General features: G+C 46.7%; 1 protein-coding gene across 1 annotated transcript in view; it reads right to left on the reverse strand.

Annotated features, from left to right (window-relative positions):
• Positions 1 to 24,832, reverse strand: part of LOC123755062 (nitric oxide synthase, salivary gland-like) — a 199,410-nt gene that overhangs the window by 47,040 nt on the left and 127,538 nt on the right. Inside the window, exons 18-20 of the mRNA XM_069332947.1 lie at positions 12,862 to 12,940; positions 7,463 to 7,650; positions 5,271 to 5,434 (exon numbers count right to left, since the gene is read on the reverse strand). Of these exons, the coding sequence (XP_069189048.1) occupies positions 5,271 to 5,434; positions 7,463 to 7,650; positions 12,862 to 12,940 (431 nt within the window). The remainder of the gene's footprint in view (positions 1 to 5,270; positions 5,435 to 7,462; positions 7,651 to 12,861; positions 12,941 to 24,832) is intronic.

The raw sequence follows: 24,832 nt of genomic DNA on the forward strand, positions 1-24,832 counted from the left end.
GCTAGTTATGAACAGTTTTGGAAAGTTTCCTTTGACAATTTTTTCTTGATGAAACATAGCGACTGTTAAGAAAGTGCTGAAAGAAGTTTCCTTTGACAATTTTTAGCTAAGAGAAAGGTTGTTTTAGTTAAGAACAGTGTTGAACGAGGCTATTTCTGACTATTTTTAGTTGACTGGATAATAAGTTTAGTTGAGAAATGACGAAAGTGACTATGTTTTAGTTGATTGGCGAAAGATTTTTTTAGTTAAGGAACGTTAGATAACATGTAAGGGGGAAAACCCAGAGAACATATGGGGAACATGGCAAAGAACACATGTAAGAAAAGTTGATGAATACAGTGAACATGCTGGGAATATGAACTTACAGAGAACATGAAAACATGATAAGGAGAATAGGGAATACAAAGAATGAACAATGGACTTGTGAAGAACATGGAGAATATGACAAAGAATGTAGAAAACATGTAAGTGAAGGTGAAAAACGAAGTGATCTTGTGAGGAACATGAACTTGTAGAGGAACATGAATATTGACAAAGAACACAAAATATGGAAGTTAGCATGAATATTGAGTATAAAAGTTGTAAAGAGAACATGTGATGAACATGAAAACATAGAAAATATGACTAGAATTTGTAGAGAAAGTAATGAGACTAAGAGAAAGATTACAGAAAAAAATGGAGATACATGTGAAAATATGAACTGAATGGGACTGTGAACATTTGAAGAACATGGAGTGAACACAGAAAACATGGACAAAATGTGAAGAACACAGCTGAATATAGAGAAAATATGCAAATACAGTAAGATTATTGAAGGTTTTGATACGTTGGGGATTGATATGTTGGGGATGAGAAGGGTAAAGTAATTACTCTGATAAACAGATAGGCTGGAGAGGGACTTGATCGAATATATTTATGTCTGATGATCTAAGGCAGAGGGAATGGAGCTTGGTTAATGCCCCGATTAATTTTACTACGTTAGAAATACGGTGATCTTAAATCTCAGGGTGATTTAGTTGGAAAATAAAGAACTTGTACAAAAGAACTAAGCTGGGGCACAAGAGTTGAAACTTGATAACTGAACTGGTTTTTATTTACTATGTCTGAAAATGTAGTTGGGTGATTTGGACTGAGAGTAATGATTTTACAAAAGTGAGCTTGGACAGAGGACAAGAGCTAGAGTTTTATAATTGTTTGCATTTACTAAACTATGTCTGAAATACAGAGGGTAAAAATTTCAGGGAAATTGATGGTTTATTTACAAAGATATGAAAGAGAACTAAGGCGGGGACGAGAGCTGGAGCTCAGTAACTGACTTGATCTTATTTACTAACTTTGAAGTATGTCTGCTTTTAATTTTAGGGAAATTGATGGGTTATTTACAAAGATACGAAAGAGAATTAAGGCGGGGACGAGAGCTGGAGCTCGATAACTATTTTGATTTTATTTACGGTGTCTGAAATACAGAGGGTAGAAATTTCAGGGGAATTGATCTGTTACTAACGAAGATACGAGAGAGAGCTAAGGCGGAGGACAAGAGCTGGAGCTTGGTAACTGTTTTGATCTTATTTACGGTGTCTGAAATACAGAGGGTAGAAATTTCAGGGAATTTGGACTGTTACTAATGATTTTGTACAAATGAACTAAGCTGGGGACAAGAGCTAGAGTTTGATAATTGTTTGCATTTACTAAACTATGTCTGAAATACAGAGGGTAGAAATTTCAGGGAAATTTGGACTGTTACTAATGATTTTGTACAAATGAACTAAGCTGGGGACAAGAGCTAGAGTTTGATAATTGTTTGCATTTACTAAACTATGTCTGAAATACAGAGGGTAGAAATTTCAGGGAAATTGGACTGATACTAACGAAGATACGAGAGAGAGCTAAGGCGGAGGACAAGAGCTGGAGCTTGGTAACTAATTACTGTATTGAACTACATTTGAAATATGATTATTTTAAAATTTTAGAGGGATTGGAATGATAGTATTCTTTATACGACAGGGGACTAAGGTGGGGAACGTGAGCTAGAACTTGCTTACTAACATGATTTATTTGTGTAAAACTGACTTGCTTAATGAAAAGGAGCAAACATACTGACTTGCTTAATGAAAAGGAGCAAACATACGATGTTGGAAAATAGTTGAACTGAATGAAAGGAGAGAGAGAGAGGACGGTCCAGATATTATGGATAAGATAAGATAAGATTAAGAGCCGACTGACTGGCTGGGCGCAAAGTAAATAAAGGTGATGCGACAGATTGCGAGGTAAGGGGGAGAGGGAGGGGGGTGTGATGTACGAAACCCTGAAAACAATGACTTACACAGGTGCTTTTCTAAATTTATATGAATAACTAAGGCTTACATAGACGATTTTGTAAGTTGAAAACATGTAAAATATGTCCGTAGAGTTCTCCTGGAAGCCCTAAAGTGCTACACATGTTATTTGAATTTCTCCCATAAGGCCTTAACAAACTTCTAAGTCTCGGAAATTATTTTTCTTATAAGAACTTTAGCAAACTCGTATGACATTATTTTTCATTATAAGAATTCCCTAATTCTAAATCTGTGACTCCCCAAATTCGCCTGAAAACCCTTGGGGCGCACAGGGGATTTTCTAAATTTACCTGAAACCCTTGGGGCGCACAGGTACCTTTTTTCTCCCAGAAAAAAAAGGTACCTGTGTGGAGCCATCCCTACTACTGGGGGGCTCTGTGAGTGAGGCTGGTGAAGGGGGGCTCTGTGAATGAGGCTGGTGTAGGGGTGCTCTGTGAGTGAGGCTGGTGAAGGGGTGCTCTGTGAGTGAGGCAGGTGAAGGGGTGCTCTGTGAGTGAGGCAGGGGAAGGGGTGCTCTGTGAGTGAGGGTGGTAAAGGGGTGCTCTGTGAGTGAGGCTGATGTAGGGGTGCTCTGTGAGTGAGGCAGGTGAAGGGGTGCTCTGTGAGTGAGGCAGGGGAAGGGGTGCTCTGTGAGTGAGGGTGGTGAAGGGGTGCTCTGTGAGTGAGGCTGGTGAAGGGGTGCTCTGTGAGTGAGGCAGGTGAAGGGGTGCTCTGTGAGTGAGGCAGGGGAAGGGGTGCTCTGTGAGTGAGGGTGGTGAAGGGGTGCTCTGTGAGTGAGGCTGGTGTAGGGGTGCTCTGTGAGTGAGGGTGGTGAAGGGGTGTTCTGTGAGTGAGGGTGGTGAAGGGGTGCTCTGTGAGTGAGGCTGGTGTAGGGGTGCTCTGTGAGTGAGGCTGGTGAAGGGGTGTTCTGTGAGTGAGGGTGGTGAAGGGGTGCTCTGTGAGTGAGGCTGGTGAAGGGTGCTCTGTGAGAGTGGCTGGTGAAGGGTGCTCTGTGAGTGTGGCTGGTGAAGGTGGTGCTCTGTGAGTGAGGCTGGTGTAGGGGTGCTCTGTGAGTGAGGCAGGTGAAGGGGTGCTCTGTGAGTGAGGCTAGGGGAAGGGGGGCTCTGTGAGTGAGGCTGGTGAAGGGGTGCTCTGTGAGTGAGGCAGGTGAAGGGGTGCTCTGTGAGTGAGGGTGGTGAAGGGGTGCTCTGTGAGTGAGGCTGGTGAAGGGGTGCTCTGTGAGTGAGGCTGGTGAAGGGGTGCTCTGTGAGTGAGGCTGGTGAAGGGGGGCTCTGTGAGTGAGGCTGGTGAAGGGGGGCTCTGTGAGTGAGGCTGGTGTAGGGGTGCTCTGTGAGTGAGGCTGGTGAAGGGGTGCTCTGTGAGTGAGGCTGGTGAAGGGGTGCTCTGTGAGTGAGGCTGGTGAAGGGGGGCTCTGTGAGTGAGGGTGGTGTAGGGGTGCTCTGTGAGTGTGGCAGGTGTAGGGGTGCTCTGTGAGTGAGGGTTGTGAAGGGGTGCTCTGTGAGTGAGGCTGGTGAAGGGGTGCTCTGTAAGTGAGGCTGGTGAAGGGGTGCTCTGTGAGTGAGGCTGGGGAAGGGGTGCTCTGTAAGTGAGGCTGGTGAAGGGGTGCTCTGTGAGTGTGGCTGGTGAAGGGGTGCTCTGTGAGTGAGGCTGGTGAAGGGGTGCTCTGTGAGTGAGGGTGGTGAAGGGGTGCTCTGTGAGTGAGGCTGGTGAAGGGGTGCTCTGTGAGTGTGGCTGGTGAAGGGGTGCTCTGTGAGTGAGGCTGGTGAAGGGGTGCTCTGTGAGTGAGGCTGGTGAAGGGGGCTCTGTGAGTGTGGCAGGGGAAGGGGTGCTCTGTGAGTGAGGCTGGTGTAGGGGTGCTCTGTGAGTGAGGGTGGTGAAAGGGTGCTCTGTGAGTGAGGCTGGTGTAGGGGTGCTCTGTGAGTGAGGCAGGGGAAGGGGTGCTCTGTGAGTGAGGCAGGGGAAGGGGTGCTCTGTGAGTGAGGCAGGGGAAGGGGTGCTCTGTGAGTGAGGGTGGTGAAGGGGTGCTCTGTGAGTGAGGCAGGTGAAGGAGTGCTCTGTGAGTGAGGGTGGTGAAGGGGTGCACTGTGAGTGAGGCAGGTGTAGGGGTGCTCTGTGAGTGAGGCAGGGGAAGGGGTGCTCTGTGAGTGAGGGTGGTGAAGGGGTGCTCTGTGAGTGAGGCTGGTGAAGGGGTGCTCTGTGAGTGAGGGTGGTGAAGGGGTGCTCTGTGAGTGAGGCAGGTGTAGGGGTGCTCTGTGAGTGAGGCAGGGGAAGGGGTGCTCTGTGAGTGAGGGTGGTGAAGGGGTGCTCTGTGAGTGAGGCTGGTGAAGGGGTGCTCTGTGAGTGAGGGTGGTGAAGGGGTGCTCTGTGAGTGAGGCTGGTGTAAGGGGTGCTCTGTGAGTGAGGCTGGTGAAGGGGTGCTCTGTGAGTGAGGCTGGTGAAGGGGTGCTCTGTGAGTGAGGCTGGTGAAGGGGTGCTCTGTGAGTGAGGCTGGTGAAGGGGTGCTCTGTGAGTGAGGCTGGTGAAGGGGTGCTCTGTGAGTGAGGCTGGTGAAGCGGTGCTCTGTGAGTGAGGCTGGTGTAGGGGTGCTCTGTGAGTGAGGCTGGTGAAGGGGTGCTCTGTGAGTGAGGCAGGTGAAGGGGTGCTCTGTGAGTGAGGCTGGTGAAGGGGTGCTCTGTGAGACAAACAAGGAAACCAACACACCGTGAAACATGCGACACAGAGGCGAGGTTATGTCAGGTACTTGGAAGGCATGTGGCAATTATATTTGATAGGTCGGAGGGTAGGAATGGAACCCAACCACTTGGGCCGTCAGGGATCGAACCCTGACTTTGCAAGTATTGAGGCGGTCACTCTACCGACCAGGCCAAGTGCCTGGATAAGACACGAGGATATGACCATACCACATGCAAGACAAAGGTAACAAAGGTGACATACCGTGGCCAGTTGGATGAGACGGGTGGCGTGGCGGTTGTTGGTGGCGTGGGCGGCCAGGAGGAGGAGGAAGGCGGGCGTGGGGGGCGTGGTAATGTCCAGGTAGCGAGACAACAGGTCCCGGACGCTGGCGACGGGCAGGTGTGGGTGAGGCTCCCAACTCACTCCTGTCACGAGACGGTATAACTGACAGTCAGTCTCGTGACCCCATGTTGTCAGCGTTGCTGTTTAGTTCTCTGATATTTAGCCATGTTAACACAGTAGTCTGAACGATAAGATGGGATGTAAACACAGTGATTGCTTACCCCATGACGATGTACTCATCTAATGCTTGCTTGTCCTAAGTGGGATGTCACCACATAGTGAATGCTTGCCCCATGAGGACGTTAACATATATATTAGTTCCTTGCCCTCAAAGGGACATAAACATATTATTTGTTTCCTCTTAGGATGTAGTCATATACTGGTTGCTTGCCCTCAGTGGAATGTCAACACTTACAGTGATTGCTTACCCTCGGTGGGATGTCAACACCTACAGTAATTGCTTGCCCTCAGTTGGATGAACACCTACAGTGATTGCTTACCCTCGGTGGCATGTCAAAACTTACAGTGATTGCTTACCCTCGATTGGATGTCAACACCTACAGTGATTGCTTACCCTCGGTGGGATGTCAACACCTACAGTGATTGCTTACCCTAAGTGAGATGTCAGCAAATTCTGTTATTGCTTGCCCCTCAGAGGAACATTATGACACACAGAGATTGCCTGCCATCAGTTGTATTTAAACACTTACAGTGATTACCTCCCCTCAGTAGTATGTCAACACACTGTGATGCTTGTCAGAAGGGATATGTCAGTACACAGCGGGTGAATGCTTTTAGTGACCATGAACCCACTGTGTACATGCACAGTGTAATGTAACATATCACATTATTTAACATTATGTAACACATAATATAACGCAGTGTAACACACATGTTGGCTCTATTAAGACGTCCCTACATGTGGGTCCCATTGAGACATCCCCACATGTGGACCCCATTGAGATGTGCCTACATGTGGGCCCCATTGAGACTTGCCTACATGTGGACCCCATTGAGACGTCCCTACATGTGGGTCCCATTGAGACTTGCCCACATGTGGACCCCATTGAGACGTCCCTACATGTGGGTCCCATTGAGACGTGCCTACATGTGGACCCCATTGAGACGTCCCTACATGTGGGTCCCATTGAGACGTCCCTACATGTGGGTCCCATTGAGACGTGCCTACATGTGGACCCCATTGAGGCGTCCCTACATGTGGGTCCCATTGAGACGTCCTTACATGTGGGTCCCATTGAGACGTGCCTACATGTGGGTCCCATTGAGACGTGCCTACATGTGGACCCCATTGAGGCGTCCCTACATGTGGGTCCCATTGAGACGTCCCTACATGTAAACCCCATTGAGACCTGCCTACATGTGGGCCCCATTGAGACGTGCCTACATGTGGGCCCCATTGAGACGTCCCTACATGTGGACCCCATTGAGGCGTCCCTACATGTGGGCCCCATTGAGACGTGCCTAAATGTGGGCCCCATTGAAACTTGCCTACATGTGGGCCCCATTAAAACGTCCCTACATGTGGGTCCCATTGAGACGTCCCTATATGTGGGGTCCCATTAAGACGTCCATTCAGGTGGGCCCCATTGAGACATCCCTACATGTCGGTCCCACTGAGACGTCCCTTTATGTGGGTCCCATTTAGACGTCCATTCATGTGGGTCACATTGAGACGTCCCTACATCTGGGTCCCATTGAGACGTCCCTACATGTGGGGTCCCATTAAGACGTCCATTCATGTGGGTCCCATTAAGACGTCCCTACATGTGGGTCCCATTGAGAAGTGCCTACATGTGGGTCCCATTGAGACGTGCCTACATGTGGGTCCCATTGAGAAGTGCCTACATGTGGGTCCCATTGAGAAGTGCCTACATGTGGGTCCTATGATTGCGTACCTATCTGTGGGTCCCATGAGGCAGTCCCTACATATGGAGTCTATGGAGACATCCCTACCTGTGGTTCTCATAAAGCAGTCCCTATCTATGGGGCCCATATAAACTACCCTACATATGGGGCCCCGTATAAACGCCCCAACATATGGGGCCCATGGGAGACGTACCAACCTACAAGCCCCGTGTGGACACCCCTACCTGTGGCTCCTTGGCGTTGTTTGAGGAAGATCTGGACTGGCTTGTTAACTTCGGTAGAGCGGAGCAGTCTGGAAATAAGGGCGGTCACCATGACTGGTTTGTTTACTGGCAACAGCCCGACGTGGTCCCCGGGCTGGAACTTCAGGCCTGTAGCATCCCCCACCTGCACCTCCACCATCTGTGACCACCTGCAACACACACACACAGTAAGATCACCCACCTCCACCATCTGTGACCACCTGCAACACACACACACAGTAAGATCACCCACCTCCACCATCTGTGACCACCTGCAACACACACACACACAGTAAGATCACCCACCTCCACCATCTGTGACCACCTGCAACACACACACACAGTAAGATCACCCACCTCCACCATCTGTGACCACCTGCAACACACACACACAGTAAGATCACCCACCTCCACCATTTGTGACCACCTGCAACATACACACACAGTAAGATCACCCACCTCCACCATCTGTGACCACCTGCAACATACACACACAGTAAGATCACCCACCTCCACCATCTGTGACCACATGCAACACACACACAGTAAGATCACTCACCTCCACCATCTGTGACCACCTGCAACACACACACACAGTAAGATCACCCACCTCCACCATCTGTGACCACATGCAACACACACACAGTAAGATCACTCACCTCCACCATCTGTGACCACCTGCAGTGGGAAGGGAACTATAAGCATAGCAAAAGTAGCATAGATTAAGAGGCATGACTGTGGAGCAGAGAACATTCACAGGAAGCAAAACAAAAGAGGGGAGTGAAGGAGGCAGAGAGCAGAGGGAAGGAAGCAGAGAGCAGAATGAAGGAAGCAGATAACAGAGTTAAGGAAGCAGAGAGCAGAGTAATGGTAACAGAGAGCAGAGTGAAGGATAGAGAAAAGTGAAGGAAGAAGAGAGCAGAGTGAATGAAGCAGTGAGCAGAGTAAAGGGAGTTGAGAGCAGAGTGAAGGATTGCGGACAACAGAGTGAAGGAAGTAGAGAAGAGAGTGAATGAAGTAGACAACAGAGTGAAGGAAGCAGAGAACAGAGTGAATGAAGTAGACAACAGAGTGAAGGAAGCAGAGAACAGAGTGAAGGAAGTAGACAGCAGAGTGAAGGAAGCAGAGAACAGAGTGAATAAAGTAGACAACAGAGTGAAAGAAGCAGAGAACAGAGTGAAGGAAGTAGAGAGCAGAGTGAAGGAAGCGTGACAATGACACTGTCTGGTACAAGGGAACAATATACATTAACATCACAATGTCCTTCACAAGGACGAAGAGAGACACGACAACAACATTGATTATATCTTTGGTTTCCTTCAAAGACAAACCTCGAGCAGATAACAAATTATTTGAAAACCAATATCCAGATGAACAAGTGAACAATATCCAGGTGAACAAGTGAACAATATCCAGGTATACCAGTGAACAATATCCAGGTGTACCTGTGAACAATATCCAGGTGAACAAGTGAACAATATCCAGGTATACCAGTGAACAATATCCAGGTGTACCTGTGAACAATATCCAGGTGAACAAGTGAACAATATCCAGGTGTACCAGTGAACAATATCCAGGTGTACCAGTGAACAATATCCAGGTGTACCAGTGAACAATATCCAGGTGTACCAGTGAACAATATCCAGGTGAACAAGTGAACAATATCCAAGTGTACCAGTGAACAATATCCAGGTGAACAAGTGAACAATATCCAGGTGTACCAGTGAACAATATCCAGGTGAACAAGTGAACAATATCCAGGTGTACCAGTGAACAATATCCAGGTGAACAAGTGAACAATATCCAGGTGTACCAGTGAACAATATCCAGGTGAACAAGTGAACAATATCCAGGTGTACCAGTGAACAATATCCAGGTGAACAAGTGAACAATATCCAGGTGTACCAGTGAACAATATCCAGGTGAACAAGTGAACAATATCCAGGTGTACCAGTGAACAATATCCAGGTGTACCAGTGAACAATATCCAGGTGAACAAGTGAACAATATCCAGGTGTACCAGTGAACAATATCCAGGTGAACAAGTGAACAATATCCAGGTGTACCAGTGAACAATATCCAGGTGAACAAGTGAACAATATCCAAGTGTACCAGTGAACAATATCCAGGTGAACAAGTGAACAATATCCAGGTGTACCAGTGAACAATATCCAGGTGAACAAGTGAACAATATCCAGGTGTACCAGTGAACAATATCCAGGTGAACAAGTGAACAATATCCAGGTGTACCAGTGAACAATATCCAGGTGTACTAGTGAACAATATTCAGGTGTACCAGTGAACAATATCCAGGTGAACAAGTGAACAATATCCAGGTGTACGAGTGAACAATATCCAGGTGAACAAGTGAACAATATCCAGGTGAACAAGTGAACAATATCCAGGTGTACCAGTGAACAATATCCAGGTGAACAAGTGAACAATATCCAGGTGAACAAGTGAACAATATCCAGGTGAACAAGTGAACAATATCCAGGTGAACAAGTGAACAATATCCAGGTGAACAAGTGAACAATATCCAGGTGAACAAGTGAACAATATCCAGGTGTACCAGTGAACAATATCCAGGTGAACAAGTGAACAATATCCAGGTGTACCAGTGAACAATATCCATGTGAACAAGTGAACAATATCCAGGTGTACCAGTGAACAATATCCAGGTGAACAAGTGAACAATATCCAGGTGTACCAGTGAACAATATCCAGGTGAACAAGTGAACAATATCCAGGTGAACAAGTGAACAATATCCAGGTGTACCAGTGAACAATATCCAGGTGAACAAGTGAACAATATCCAGGTGAACAAGTGAACAATATCCAGGTGAACAAGTGAACAATATCCAGGTGAACAAGTGAACAATATCCAGGTGAACAAGTGAACAATATCCAGGTGAACAAGTGAACAATATCCAGGTGTACCAGTGAACAATATCCAGGTGAACAAGTGAACAATATCCAGGTGTACCAGTGAATAATATCCAGGTGAACAAGTGAACAATATCCAGGTGTACCAGTGAACAATATCCAGGTGAACAAGTGAACAATATCCAGGTATACCAGTGAACAATATCCAGGTGAACAAGTGAACAATATCCAGGTGAACAAGTGAACAATATCCAGGTGTACCAGTGAACAATATCCAGGTGAACAAGTGAACAATATCCAGGTGTACCAGTGAACAATATCCAGGTGGGTAGAATATAGTTGTGCAATAATTGGCTGTTGATTGCTGGTGTTGACTTCTTGATGTGTAGTGCCTCGCAAACGTCAAGCCGCCTGCTATCGCTGTATCTATCGATGATTTCTGTGTTGTTTACTAGGATTTCTCTGGCGATGGTTTGGTTATGGGAAGAGATTATATGTTCCTTAATGGAGCCCTGTTGCTTATGCATCGTTAAACGCCTAGAAAGAGATGTTGTTGTCTTGCCTATATACTCGGTTTTTTGGAGCTTACAGTCCCCAAGTGGGCATTTGAAGGCATAGACGACGTTAGTCTCTTTTAAAGCGTTCTGTTTTGTGTCTGGAGAGTTTCTCATGAGTAGGCTGGCCGTTTTTCTGGTTTTATAGTAAATCGTCAGTTGTATCCTCTGATTTTTGTCTGTAGGGATAACGTTTCTATTAACAATATCTTTCAGGACCCTTTCCTCTGTTTTATGAGCTGTGGAAAAGAAGTTCCTGTAAAATAGTCTAATAGGGGGTATAGGTGTTGTGTTAGTTGTTAGTTATATTCTACCCACCTCAAGACTCCGCTCCAATATAGAAGCATCAAGAAATATGGACCAATAGGCTTTCTACAAACACTTCTATTCAATACCCATTGTTTCTGTTCTGTCTTGTGTTGATACTTTTAATACCCTATTAATATCCCCTAGTGTTCTGTCTTGTGTTAATGCCACATCACCCTTCCCACCTCACTCAAATGTAATGCCACATCACCCTTCCCACCTCACTCAAATGTAGATATAAAATCAGGGAAACGCAAGTTCTAATCAGTTGTGTATTTGTGAAGTCTTTGAAAATGTAATAAGTTTTACGAAACGCGCCCGTGTCGCGTCAGACTAGAAATAAAAATGAATTTTGGAGAAGTGATTTTTTATTTACCTCCAACAGTGAAGCGTAATGTACGAAAGATTGAGAAAATTCGGGTTAGAATTATTAATCTTACTTTTTCGGTCATATTTAATAATATATGTCTACAGGAAAGACTGCTACCAAAATATACTAATATATATATATATATATATATATATATATATTTATGTATATATATATATATATATATATATATATATATATATATATATATATATATATGAAAACTCCACACCCCAGAAGTGACTCGAACCCATACTGCCAGGAGCACTATGCAACTGGTGTTCAGGAGACCATAACCACTCGACCATCATGATCGTACAAATGATGATGGTAGCCGAAGCTATTTGCCCCATCATCCCGACGGCACTTTTTCTTTCACCCTGAATGCCCCCTGTTACCTACCAGCAAATAAGTACCTGGGAGTTAGACAGCTGTTACGGAGCTTCCTCCTGGGCGTGTGTGTGGAAAAAATTAGTTAGTAGTTAGTAACAATTAATTGACAGTTGAGAGACGGCCCGAAAGAGCAAAGCTCAACTTCCGCAAGGAAAACTAGGTGAACACAACTAGGTGAATACACACATCTCCAGGAAGCAGCCCGTAGCAGCTGTCTAACTCCCAGGTACCTATTTACTGCTAGGTGAACAGATGCATCATGGTGAAAGAAACTGCCCATTTCTTTTTGCCTCCGGGGATCAAACCCAAAACCCTTAGGACTACGAACACCGAGCGCTATCCACTGAGCCGTCAGGCCCTCTAATGGTCCATGGGTTAAGGGGACGCATCTGGGGTTACCAGGACGCTGGTTCGATGCACCGTCCTTCTCAAATGATCTTCTCATAGATGTATCACGTTAGTTTATTTTCATTGTGTCCGTGGTTTAAGCTCTCGGCGTTTACCTGAAGACTACACTTTACATTCTCGAATTAACTCCGTTCCCTTTTAAGAAACTTATATGAACATCACTTTCAGTGTCCATAAAGGTCCCCAGTCCTAAATGAAGGTCACCTGTCCAACGTTAAGCTCACCTGTCCTAAATGAAGGTCGCCTGTCCAACGTTAAGCTCACCTGTCCTAAATGAAGGTCGCCTGTCCAACGTTAAGCTCACCAGTCCTAAATGAAGGTCGCCTGTCCAATGTTAAGTTCACCTGTCCTAAATGAAGGTCGCCTGTCCAATGTTAAGTTCACCTGTCCTAAATGAAGGTCGCCTGTCCAACGTTAAGCTCACCTGTCCTAAATGAAGGTCACCTGTCCAATGTTAAGCTCACCTGTCTCCTTCCTCGTGAAGAATCTTTGACTCCAGCACCTGGAAGCTCTGGATCTTCCTCCCGTGTACTTGCGACAAACCTGGAATGTAAAAAATTCTTCAGAAATGTTATTTTCGATACGCACATTGCGTAAGTGTGATGTTGATGTTGTCTACGGGGTGAGGAGCCCTGGCTACTATAGTGTTGATGTTGTCTACGGGGTGAGGAGCCCTAGCTACTATTGTGTTGATGTTGTCTACGGGATGAGAGGCTCTAGCTACTATTGTGTTGATGTTGTCTACGGGGTGAGGAGCCTAGCTACTATTGTGTTGATGCTGTCTACGGGGTGAGGAGCCCTAGCTACTATTGTGTTGATGTTGTCTACGGGGTGAGGAGCCCTGGCTACTATTGTGTTGATGTTGTCTACGGGATGAGAGGCTCTAGCTACTATTGTGTTGATGTTGTCTACGGGGTGAGGAGCCTAGCTACTACTGTGTTGATGTTGTTTACGGGGTGAGGAGCCTAGCTATTATTGTGTTGATGTTGTCTACGGGTGAGGAGCCCTAGCTACTATTGTGTTGATGTTGTCTACGGGGTGAGGAGCCCTAGCTACTGTTGTGTTGATGTTGTCTACGGGGTGAGGAGCCCTAGCTACTATTGTGTTGATGTTGTCTACGGGGTGAGGAGCCCTAGTTACTATAGTGTTGATGTTGTCTACGGGGTGAGGAGCCCTGGCTATTATTGTGTTGATGTTGTCTACGGGATGAGAGGCTCTAGCTACTATTGTGTTGATGTTGTCTACGGGGTGAGGAGCCCTGGCCACTATTGTGTTGATGTTGTCTACAGGGTGAGGAGCCCTAGCTACTATTGTGTTGATGTTGTCTACGGGATGAGAGGCTCTAGCTACTATTGTGTTGATGTTGTCTACGGGGTGAGGAGCCCTAGCTACTATTGTGTTGATGTTGTCTACGGGGTGAGGAGCCCTAGCTACTATTGTGTTGATGTTGTCTACGGGGTAAGGAGCCCTAGCTACTATTGTGTTGATGTTGTCTACGGGGTGAGGAGCCTAGCTATTATTGTGTTGATGTTGTCTACGGGTGAAGAGCCCTGGCTACTATTGTGTTGATGTTGTCAACGGGTGAAGAGCCCTGGCTACTATTGTGTTGATGTTGTCTACGGGGTGAGGAGCCCTGGCTACTATAGTGTTGATGTTGTCTACGGGGTGAGGAGCCCTAGCTACTATTGTGTTGATGTTGTCTACGGAGTGAGGAGCCTAGCTATTATTGTGTTGATGTTGTCTACGGGTGAAGAGCCCTGGCTACTATTGTGTTGATGTTGTCAACGGGTGAAGAGCCCTGGCTACTATTGTGTTGATGTTGTCTACGGGGTGAGGAGCCCTGGCTACTATAGTGCTGATGTTGTCTACGGGGTGAGGAGCCCTAGCTACTATTTACCAGAGGTCGAGGTTTCGAACACATAGACAAATTAAAACAATATGCTTTTTTCAGTCTGGTCAGAGACCGGCTCCAGTGGCATTGATCCCTGTAGCCCTCAGTATATAGAGCTCATTGATCCTTGTTGAAAGTTATTTAAGTAATCCATTAACAATGGAGTTGTCCCTGGAGCCTGTAAAGCTGCTGGAGGTGTCCCTGGAGCCTGTAGGGCTGCTGGAGGTGTCCCTGGAGCCTGTAGGGCTGCTGGAGTTGTCCCTGGAGCCTGTAGGGCTGCTGGAGTTGTTCCTGGAGCCTGTAGGACTGCTGGAGTTGTCCCTGGAGCCTGTAGGGCTGCTGGAGTTGTCTCTGGAGCCTGTAGGACTGCTGGAGTTGTCCCTGGAGCCTGTAGGACTGCTGGAGGTGTCCCTGGAGCCTGTAGGGCTGCTGGAGTTGTCCCTGGAGCCTGTAGGGCTGCTGGAGTTGTCTCTGGAGCCTGTAGGGCTGCTGGAGTTGTCCCTGGAGCCTGTAGGGCTGCTAGAGTTGCCCCTGGAGCCTGTAGGACTGCTGGAGGTGTCCCTGGAGCCTGTAGGGCTGCTGGAGTTGTCCCTGGAGCCTGTAGGGCTGCTGGAGTTGTCTCTGGAGCCTGTAGGGCTGCTGGAGTTGTCCCTGGAGCCTGTAGGGCTGCTAGAGTTGCCCCTGGAGCCTGTTGGACTGCTGGAGTTGTTCCTGGAGCCTGTAGGGCTGCTGGAGTTGTTCCTGGAGCCTGTAGGGCTGTTGGAGTTGTCCCTGGAGCCTGTAGGACTGCTGGAGTTGTCCCTGGAGCCTGTAGGACTGCTGGAGTTGTCTCTGGAGCCTGTAGGGCTGCTGGAGTTGTCCCTGGAGCCTGTAGGACTGCTGGAGTTGTCCCTGGAGCCTGTAGGACTGCTGGAGTTGTCCCTGAAGCCTGTAGGACTGCTGGAGTTGTCCCTGGAGCCTATAGGGCTGCTGGAGTTGTCCCTGGAGCGTGTAGGGCTGCTGGAGTTGTTCCTGGAGCCTATAGGGCTGCTGGAGTTGCCCCTGGAGCCTGTAGGGCTGTTGGAGTTGTCCCTGGAGCCTGTAGGACTGCTGGAGTTGTCCCTGGAGCCTGTAGGACTGCTGGAGTTGTCCCTGGAGCCTGTAGGACTGCTGGAGTTGTCCCTGGAGCCTGTAGGGCTGCTGGAGTTGTCTCTGGAGCCTGTAGGGCTGCTGGAGTTGTCCCTGGAGCCTGTAGGACTGCTGGAGTTGTCCCTGGAGCCTGTAGGACTGCTGGAGTTGTCCCTGGAGCCTGTAGGACTGCTGGAGTTGTCCCTGGAGCCTGTAGGGCTGCTGGAGTTGTCCCTGGAGCCTGTAGGGCTGCTGGAGTTGTTCCTGGAGCCTATAGGGCTGCTGGAGTTGCCCCTGGAGCCTGTAGGGCTGCTGGAGTTGTCCCTGGAGCCTATAGGGCTGCTGGAGTTGTCCCTGGAGCCTGTAGGGCTGCTGGAGTTGTTCCTGGAGCCTGTAGGGCTGCTGGAGTTGTTCCTGGAGCCTATAGGGCTGCTGGAGTTGTTCCTGGAGCCTGTAGGGCTGCTGGAGTTGTTCCTGTTGCCTGTAGGGCTGCTGGAGTTGTCCCTGGAGCCTGTAGGGCTGCTGGAGTTGTCCCTGGAGCCTATAGGGCTGCTGGAGTTGTCCCTGGAGCCTGTAGGGCTGCATGAGTTGTTCCTGGAGCCTATAGGGCTGCTGGAGTTGTCCCTGGAGCCTGTAGGGCTGCCGGAGTTGTTCCTGGAGCCTATAGGGCTGCTGGAGTTGTCCCTGGAGCCTGTAGGGCTGCTGGAGTTGTTCCTGGAGCCTGTAGGACTGCTGGAGTTGTTCCTGGAGCCTGTAGGGCTGCTGGAGTTGTTCCTGGAGCCTGTAGGGCTGCATGAGTTGTTCCTGGAGCCTATAGGGCTGCTGGAGTTGTCCCTGGAGCCTGTAGGGCTGCTGGAGTTGTTCCTGGAGCCTGTAGGACTGCTGGAGTTGTTCCTGGAGCCTGTAGGGCTGCTGGAGTTGTTCCTGTTGCCTGTAGGGCTGTTGGAGTTGTCCCTGGAGCCAGTAGGGCTGCTGGAGTTGTTCCTGGAGCCTGTAGGACTGCTGGAGTTGTTCCTGGAGCCTGTAGGGCTGCTGCTGGAGTTGTTCCTGTTGCCTGTAGGGCTGCTGGAGTTGTTCCTGGAGCCTATAGGGCTGTTGGAGTTGTCCCTGGAGCCTGTAGGGCTGCTGGAGTTGTTCCTGGAGCCTGTAGGACTGCTGGAGTTGTTCCTGGAGCCTGTAGGACTGCTGGAGTTGTTCCTGGAGCCTGTAGGGCTGCTGGAGTTGTTCCTGGAGCCTGTAGGGCTGCTGGAGTTGTTCCTGGAGCCTATAGGGCTGTTGGAGTTGTCCCTGGAGCCTGTAGGACTGCTGGAGTTGTTCCTGGAGCCTGTAGGACTGCTGGAGTTGTTCCTGGAGCCTGTAGGGCTGCTGGAGTTGTTCCTGGAGCCTGTAGGGCTGTTGGAGTTGTCCCTGGAGCCTGTAGGACTGCTGGAGTTGTCCCTGGAGCCTGTAGGACTGCTGGAGTTGTCCCTGGAGCCTGTAGGGCTGCTGGAGTTGTCCCTGGAGCCTGTAGGGCTGCTGGAGTTGTTCCTGGAGCCTATAGGGCTGCTGGAGTTGCCCCTGGAGCCTGTAGGGCTGCTGGAGTTGTCCCTGGAGCCTATAGGGCTGCTGGAGTTGTCCCTGGAGCCTGTAGGGCTGCTGGAGTTGTTCCTGGAGCCTGTAGGGCTGCTGGAGTTGTTCCTGGAGCCTATAGGGCTGCTGGAGTTGTTCCTGGAGCCTGTAGGGCTGCTGGAGTTGTTCCTGTTGCCTGTAGGGCTGCTGGAGTTGTCCCTGGAGCCTGTAGGGCTGCTGGAGTTGTCCCTGGAGCCTATAGGGCTGCTGGAGTTGTCCCTGGAGCCTGTAGGGCTGCATGAGTTGTTCCTGGAGCCTATAGGGCTGCTGGAGTTGTCCCTGGAGCCTGTAGGGCTGCCGGAGTTGTTCCTGGAGCCTATAGGGCTGCTGGAGTTGTCCCTGGAGCCTGTAGGGCTGCTGGAGTTGTTCCTGGAGCCTGTAGGACTGCTGGAGTTGTTCCTGGAGCCTGTAGGGCTGCTGGAGTTGTTCCTGGAGCCTGTAGGGCTGCATGAGTTGTTCCTGGAGCCTATAGGGCTGCTGGAGTTGTCCCTGGAGCCTGTAGGGCTGCTGGAGTTGTTCCTGGAGCCTGTAGGACTGCTGGAGTTGTTCCTGGAGCCTGTAGGGCTGCTGGAGTTGTTCCTGTTGCCTGTAGGGCTGTTGGAGTTGTCCCTGGAGCCAGTAGGGCTGCTGGAGTTGTTCCTGGAGCCTGTAGGACTGCTGGAGTTGTTCCTGGAGCCTGTAGGGCTGCTGCTGGAGTTGTTCCTGTTGCCTGTAGGGCTGCTGGAGTTGTTCCTGGAGCCTATAGGGCTGTTGGAGTTGTCCCTGGAGCCTGTAGGGCTGCTGGAGTTGTTCCTGGAGCCTGTAGGACTGCTGGAGTTGTTCCTGGAGCCTGTAGGACTGCTGGAGTTGTTCCTGGAGCCTGTAGGGCTGCTGGAGTTGTTCCTGGAGCCTGTAGGGCTGCTGGAGTTGTTCCTGGAGCCTATAGGGCTGTTGGAGTTGTCCCTGGAGCCTGTAGGACTGCTGGAGTTGTTCCTGGAGCCTGTAGGACTGCTGGAGTTGTTCCTGGAGCCTGTAGGGCTGCTGGAGTTGTTCCTGGAGCCTGTAGGGCTGTTGGAGTTGTCCCTGGAGCCTGTAGGACTGCTGGAGTTGTTCCTGGAGCCTGTAGGGCTGTTGGAGTTGTTCCTGGAGCCTGTAGGGCTGTTGGAGTTGTCCCTGGAGCCTGTAGGGCTGCTGGAGTTGTTCCTGGAGCCTGTAGGACTGCTGGAGTTGTTCCTGGAGCCTGTAGGGCTGCTGGAGTTGTTCCTGGAGCCTGTAGGGCTGCTGGAGTTGTTCCTGGAGCCTATAGGGCTGTTGGAGTTGTCCCTGGAGCCTGTAGGACTGCTGGAGTTGTTCCTGGAGCCTGTAGGACTGCTGGAGTTGTCCCTGGAGCCTGTAGGGCTGCTGGAGTTGTTCCTGGAGCCTGTAGGGCTGTTGGAGTTGTCCCTGGAGCCTGTAGGACTGCTGGAGTTGTTCCTGGAGCCTGTAGGACTGCTGGAGTTGTTCCTGGAGCCTGTAGGGCTGCTGGAGTTGTTCCTGGAGCCTGTAGGGCTGCTAATGTTGCCTTGAGTCTTGAAGGAAACACATCTATGGCAACTGACTACTGTACAATTAGCCTAATATTTATTTTGCTGAATTTACATAAATTAATAATAAATTTATTCCGCTCACACCTTGTGAAACATGTCTTCCAGGACGGATATATTAGAGGTCCTTCACGATGGATGAATTTAATCTCATTTTACTTTAATATTGAGAACGTGAAGTAATATAAAGTGATATAAATTAGTTTATTTATCTTGACCTGAGAAAGACTTTCAAGACAGCCTTCATAAGATGACAAGCACCATCTTCTCAATCAAATCTGAAAGTGTTATACACCAACCTTTTTAACAATGTACATGCTTATCACAATAATGAATCATAACCTAAATATAGGATCAAGAAACAAACCCTATGATTGCATCTCTGCTGTGCTCCAAGCACCATACTATAAAGTCTCTGTGTTAATTTCAACGTAATCATAGCAAAACAATGACTTAACCCCAAATTTTTAACATATCTAATTATAAAACAATCCACAACTGTGAAAGGGGGAATTGTTACTGAAAAAAAATAAAGATCACGAGTTAGAATGCAGAAAATAAATAAATAAATAAATAAAACAAGAGACGCCGGTAGTGAAGGACGTGTTAACTGCTTTGCAGGATGTGGACAGAGCCATAAATGGCGCCCCCACCACGACGATGGGCCGCCCCACTCCTGTAAACTGCACGATTACCCTCAGATAATTATGTGCAATATATCTATATTACAAACATAATTTCAAATGGGATTTGAATTCCCGACCTTCCCTACAAGATGATGAATAATTATCCACTCCACCAAGAGATCTCTCATGAACAACATGGCAGCATGGGGGGGTGGTGGTTGGGCGTGGGGCGTGGGGCGGGGGGGGGGCAAGAATCCTAGGGGCTCTGGGTCCCTGTCCTTTGAGCCCATTCGGTAAGACGGCGCACTCTGCAGTCATTATACAGTTTTCCCAGTTTAAGATCAAGGGTTATAACGATATTGAAACACTTGGAGTTGTAAACCGAATTCCAAACTCGGATGTAACTTAAATTATCTTTAACATCAGACATTTAATTTAATTTTTTAATTCACATAATACTTACAGGCGGTTTTAACACTGACTTCTGCCACATAGGGAACAAAAAGTCGTGGGCTTCCTGAGCTCTATGAACACTTCCCATCATCACAAAACCCAGCAAAGTTACTCCAACATCTGATTCATCCCTGAACACAATTTACTCAAACATAACACCTCAACTAACCCCAAGAATAATCACCGATAGGCAGGTAAATTATTTCTATTTCTTCTAACAAATATTACTAAAACAAACATTAGATGCTATGAATATTAACTTTAGAATGCACAATTATGTCAACATTGCACTTGTATTGACTCTGTCAGCAACATAAACTGGGAGAATAAACTGCGTATCATGGGAAAACATCGCTGAAGGTATGCGCATACTGAGCCTCTGGAACACGCAATATTTAATGCTCACTGAACAAATTACCACCAAATGACCGAATAATTCCTGTGTTTCCGAAAGTATGCTTCAGTCACTTCACAGACAGTATGATTATGAACATACTGGATAGCGATTATTTAATTAGAAACGACAAAGAGGTTCTCCGCAACATTAAGTTAATATATTTGTTTATATAAAATTCTGAGAAAGTAACATTTAACCAAATAAAGAATAACATAAAAATATGGACAAGAATTTAGCAGATATTGGGTTAAGGAACTTCAGCAACTAGCCGATGTGTCCAGCTGGAGACGTTGAAGACGAATTATTAACCTATTTCACTCCCAGTGAATATAATACTTTACTTTCATAAACAGAAACAACCTTTACAAATACGATACTAACATCACAAACCAATGTAAATAATTATCTCACAGGCAGACTTGCGATCTATCCCCCAACAAGTTCTTCAGATGTTTCTAATATATTCTGCTCACTAAAATATAAGGCAGCAGCCACTCAGTAATACCAGCCTAAATCAAATAAAACTCGTGAGTTTTAGTGACAAACATGACATAACTCCATGACAAATACTTTGAACTCTGAGCCATCCGTGAGATTCTTACAAAAGCCACAGTACCTCGGTCCATATGAGGCCCAACCACTTGGGCTGGACGGTAGAGTAAGGGGTTCGCTTCATGCAAGTCGGCGTTCCATGCCCGTCCGTCCAAGTAGTTGGGCACCATGCCCGTCCGTCCAAGTAGTTAGGCACCATGCAGGTCCGTCCAAGTAGTTAGGCACCATGCAGGTCCGTCCAAGTAGTTAGGCACCATGCCCATCCGTCCAAGTAGTTAGGCACCATGCAGGTCCGTCCAAGTAGTTAGGCACCATGCCCGTCCGTCCAAGTAGTTAGGTACCATACCTTTCCCCCGTCCCATCCCAAATCCTTATCCTGGCCGCTTCCAAGAACTGTATAGTCATAATGGCTTGAAGCTTCCCCCTGATAGTTCCCTTCCCTTCGGTCCATATCAATGGGTATCTCAGCTTCTTTAACAACTATTGTCCATAACAAAGTTGCACATATTATTTACGATATTTGAGACTCGTGCAGCTCTCTTCTTCCTCAGCTTAATATAATGCATTTAGTTTTTGTCAGTCAAGTTTCAAAGCCCTAAAGAGTGCCAAACCTACTTCAGTAAGCATGTTTGGCCATGTGCACTCGGCCCTTGAACAATAATGAGTACCCTATACGACCGTTGTTGAGTTCCAAAAGGCTTTTGTAACTGTTAACTATAACAACTTTCTCGTTAAACTATACCACAATATAGTCAGAGAACACTCCCTTCAATATATCATATCTTATCTCAGTGGCAGACTGAAATATGTTATCGTGAACAACGCAAATTTTCCGAGAAGGTAAAATATTATTGGCGTCCTGCAGGCTGCCATTCTTGACTCACATCTCTCCATCTCTCTCTCTCTCTCTCTCTCTCTCTCTCTCTCTCTCTCTCTCTCTCTCTCTCTCTCTCTCTCTCTCTCCCTCTCTCCCTCTCTCTCTCTCTCTCTCTCTCTCTCTCTCTCTCTCTCTCTCTCTCTCTCTCTCTCTCTCTCTCTCTCTCTCTCTCTCTCTCTCTCTCTCTCTCTCTCTCTCCCTCTCTCTTATACATCAGTGACTTCCCTGCAACCCCGTAAACCAATACTGTTTGTGTAAATGAAATTCATTTTAAACTAAATAAAAAAGAAAATTACTTTCGGAACTGAAGAAGACAAAGAAATAACATGATTACTAAAGTGAGAAGCCCGCCCGCGCAGCGTACCACCTAACACTACATACTCCCAACTTCGCTACAATAAAATTAGAAAAAGTCATCTGAATAAACTTTGACCCAAATGAAAGAAGGAACACAATTTTGCTAGTTTTGATTAATTTACTGAAGGAAAATTTTAAAATTTCAAAGAAGAGAACTAGGCATAAAGATTCACTTCATTTGGCTACATCCGAATATACAGTTGGGTTTAACCCAACAGCTGAGCAAAAAATTGAGCTGCTCCATCTTGCATACCAACTACTTAAGCTGGATGATAGAACGGTCTTGCTTCATGCATGTCGGCGTTCAGTCCCCGACCGTCCAAGTGGTTGGGGACCATTCCTTCAACCGTTCTATCCCAAATCCTTATCCTCACCCCTTCCATGTGCTATATAGTCGTAATGACTTGGCGCTTTCCCCTGACCATTGCCTCCACCTTGCTCGTGATGGGATATTAATAATAAAGCACAAATCTACTTGTTAATCATCTTGTATCAATGATGCAAGTTAATATCAACTCTTAAGTTCAGTGTTTTGGTTTTACTTCAAGGCAAGATACACTCTATTTAAGTCAGTGTCTAAGTTTGTATGGATGTGAATTATTAGACCAACGAAATGTCAATATTGATAATCTTAAAAGTAAGTGAAGGAAATGTTCAAGAGGAATTTCTGGAGTCCATCCTTGCCCTCATCTCAGGCCTGATGGCCAGACCCACACTTGTAGAAACAACCTACACATGAATGATATAACTTTGTTTGAAGGAGTCACTCATCCATCAAACTCAGTGAGCTCTCACTTATGACTGGTCACTCAAATCTTTTCTGAAATATCTTGTTTGTAAAGAAATACAAAATTAGAATGAGTGACGTATATAATGGAATTTCAGGTCTAAAGGAGAGATCGAAACAACTAGTTACTAGAGGACGCTTGGAGACCCCGAGCTGAATATTGGGAGTTAAGAAGGAACTATCTATCGCTAAGAGACAGCTTACTGACAGGCACTTTTAAATCCTTTTGAGATCAGGTGATCTATGTCAGGTGAACTGCGCGTTCAGAGTGATTTAGATCCAGACAAGCCTATAACTCTGTTGATGTAAACTAGTGTAGGTGTGCAGATATAACTTCATGGTATAACTGGTCTATATTAGTTCTTCAAATTGTCTTATCATCAGTCTAATTCAATGATAAATGTTGTGTCAATATTTGTGTCGTGGCTCTAATGGTAAGCTTCACAATGGTTGCCAATACATATTAACATTCAAGATGAAAGCTAAATATTCAATTTATGCTAAAAAAGTAGACGTGATTTACACGGTTGTTCACCTGTTTAGTCCAGCACTTATTGTAAAGATTTCTCTAGGTTGTCCCGAATAAAGTTTCTAATTCTAGAATTCATTTTTGCTCTCGAGGTTTGAAGCTAATGTGAGACACCAAGCCACGAGTGTGGCCGGGGTGCGTGCAGCACCATCACTGAGTGGACCACACTAACCTAATGTAACAAGCACCAAAAAGCAAATCAAGCCATACTTAACATGTAAATTTTCAACTGATCAATTTTTGCTGCTGTATATTTAATGAATTGAAACTAAATTTATTAAATTAATACAGTACGTCTTAGCTGATGACTCAGTTTTCAATTACTTAGTTAATATCGTATATTGTGCAACATATCAGACCTTCTCAGACTAAGATTAATAATAAGATCATGAGGGTGAGGATATTAGCGCACTGGATAGTGGAAAACAAATTTGAAGAACACTGCCTTATATAGACGCAGGTGTCGGAAATCTGCCACACACAGCATGTTAACAAAGTTAGCTATTACAACAGTTAAGGAAAATGGGAGTTTTTCGTTACAACAACACGTATTTAAGCTACCACAATTATTCTTTTAAACCACAGTCTAGTGCTTAATCTTAATAAAACAGTATTCACTACGACTGAATATAAATAAATAAACCAGAAAAATAGACCTTGACTACTTAATCCATAAAACAGAACAGGACTAGAAATAGTATTGGAACACCACCTGGGAGAGGGAGCAGGGCAGCATGCACTCAGACAGCTTGTAAACAAAGAGACAGGGAGGAACTCCCCATCAAATTGTCACAACACAGAACAGTTCTTCCCACAAGCTTCGACAAAGGCTCCACTACGATCTGACCAACCGAAGATCTCATTAACAAAGGGAAGAAGAACAACTTTCGGTATTTCTGTTGCATGTAATAGTGGCCATTATTAGTGTAGGAAATTATTGTTAGGACACAGGGCTTTCCCCCCAACCAGGGTAAGCTAAGTCTCTTTACAAAGTCTCTTTACACAATCCCCATTATTTAATGTCACATATGTACTTTAAATGTCAATGAGCAATTCTTACAGCCCTAAATTTTACAGGTAAACTTGTGATCTGGAGATATTAGCTGTTTACCAACTACATGACATGTGACGCTCTCATGCATGATCTGGCTGCCTGACAGTGGCAGTGGCAGTGCCACCATCACATGGCCCCCGGACCACATGTAGCCACACCCTAACACATGTTGGAGGAATCATTCACAGCCTAATCAGACCATAGCAACCATACAGCTAAGGAAATTTATAACATTTGTAGTACTAACCTCACTGTAGCTTGATATAAGCCGCCATATGTAGTATAATTTATATAAAATATTAAGTAAATAGTTATGGTTTATCTCCACCAATGTGGGATAAACTGTGAACATTTACACCCAACTATGTGTAGGACAAGCTTGGCAGGCTACATATACATACAGTCCACTACTTAGACTCATAATTCACTTAGAATAATAAATAATTAAACTAAAAAATATCAAGTAAATAAAATGCAAATTAAATATTCACAAAGAATAAAAACAAATAACTGTCTACTAGGATTAACCCACAGCAGGAAACAGTCAACTCCAGAGTCTACACCAGTCACCTGGTGGGATACACCCCGTGTGTCTCACCAGGTGACTGGTGTAGCAACACCCCGTGTGTCTCACC

This window comes from Procambarus clarkii, chromosome 28 (assembly GCF_040958095.1).
Source record: "Procambarus clarkii isolate CNS0578487 chromosome 28, FALCON_Pclarkii_2.0, whole genome shotgun sequence".
Classification (NCBI taxonomy): Eukaryota; Metazoa; Arthropoda; class Malacostraca; order Decapoda; family Cambaridae; genus Procambarus; species Procambarus clarkii.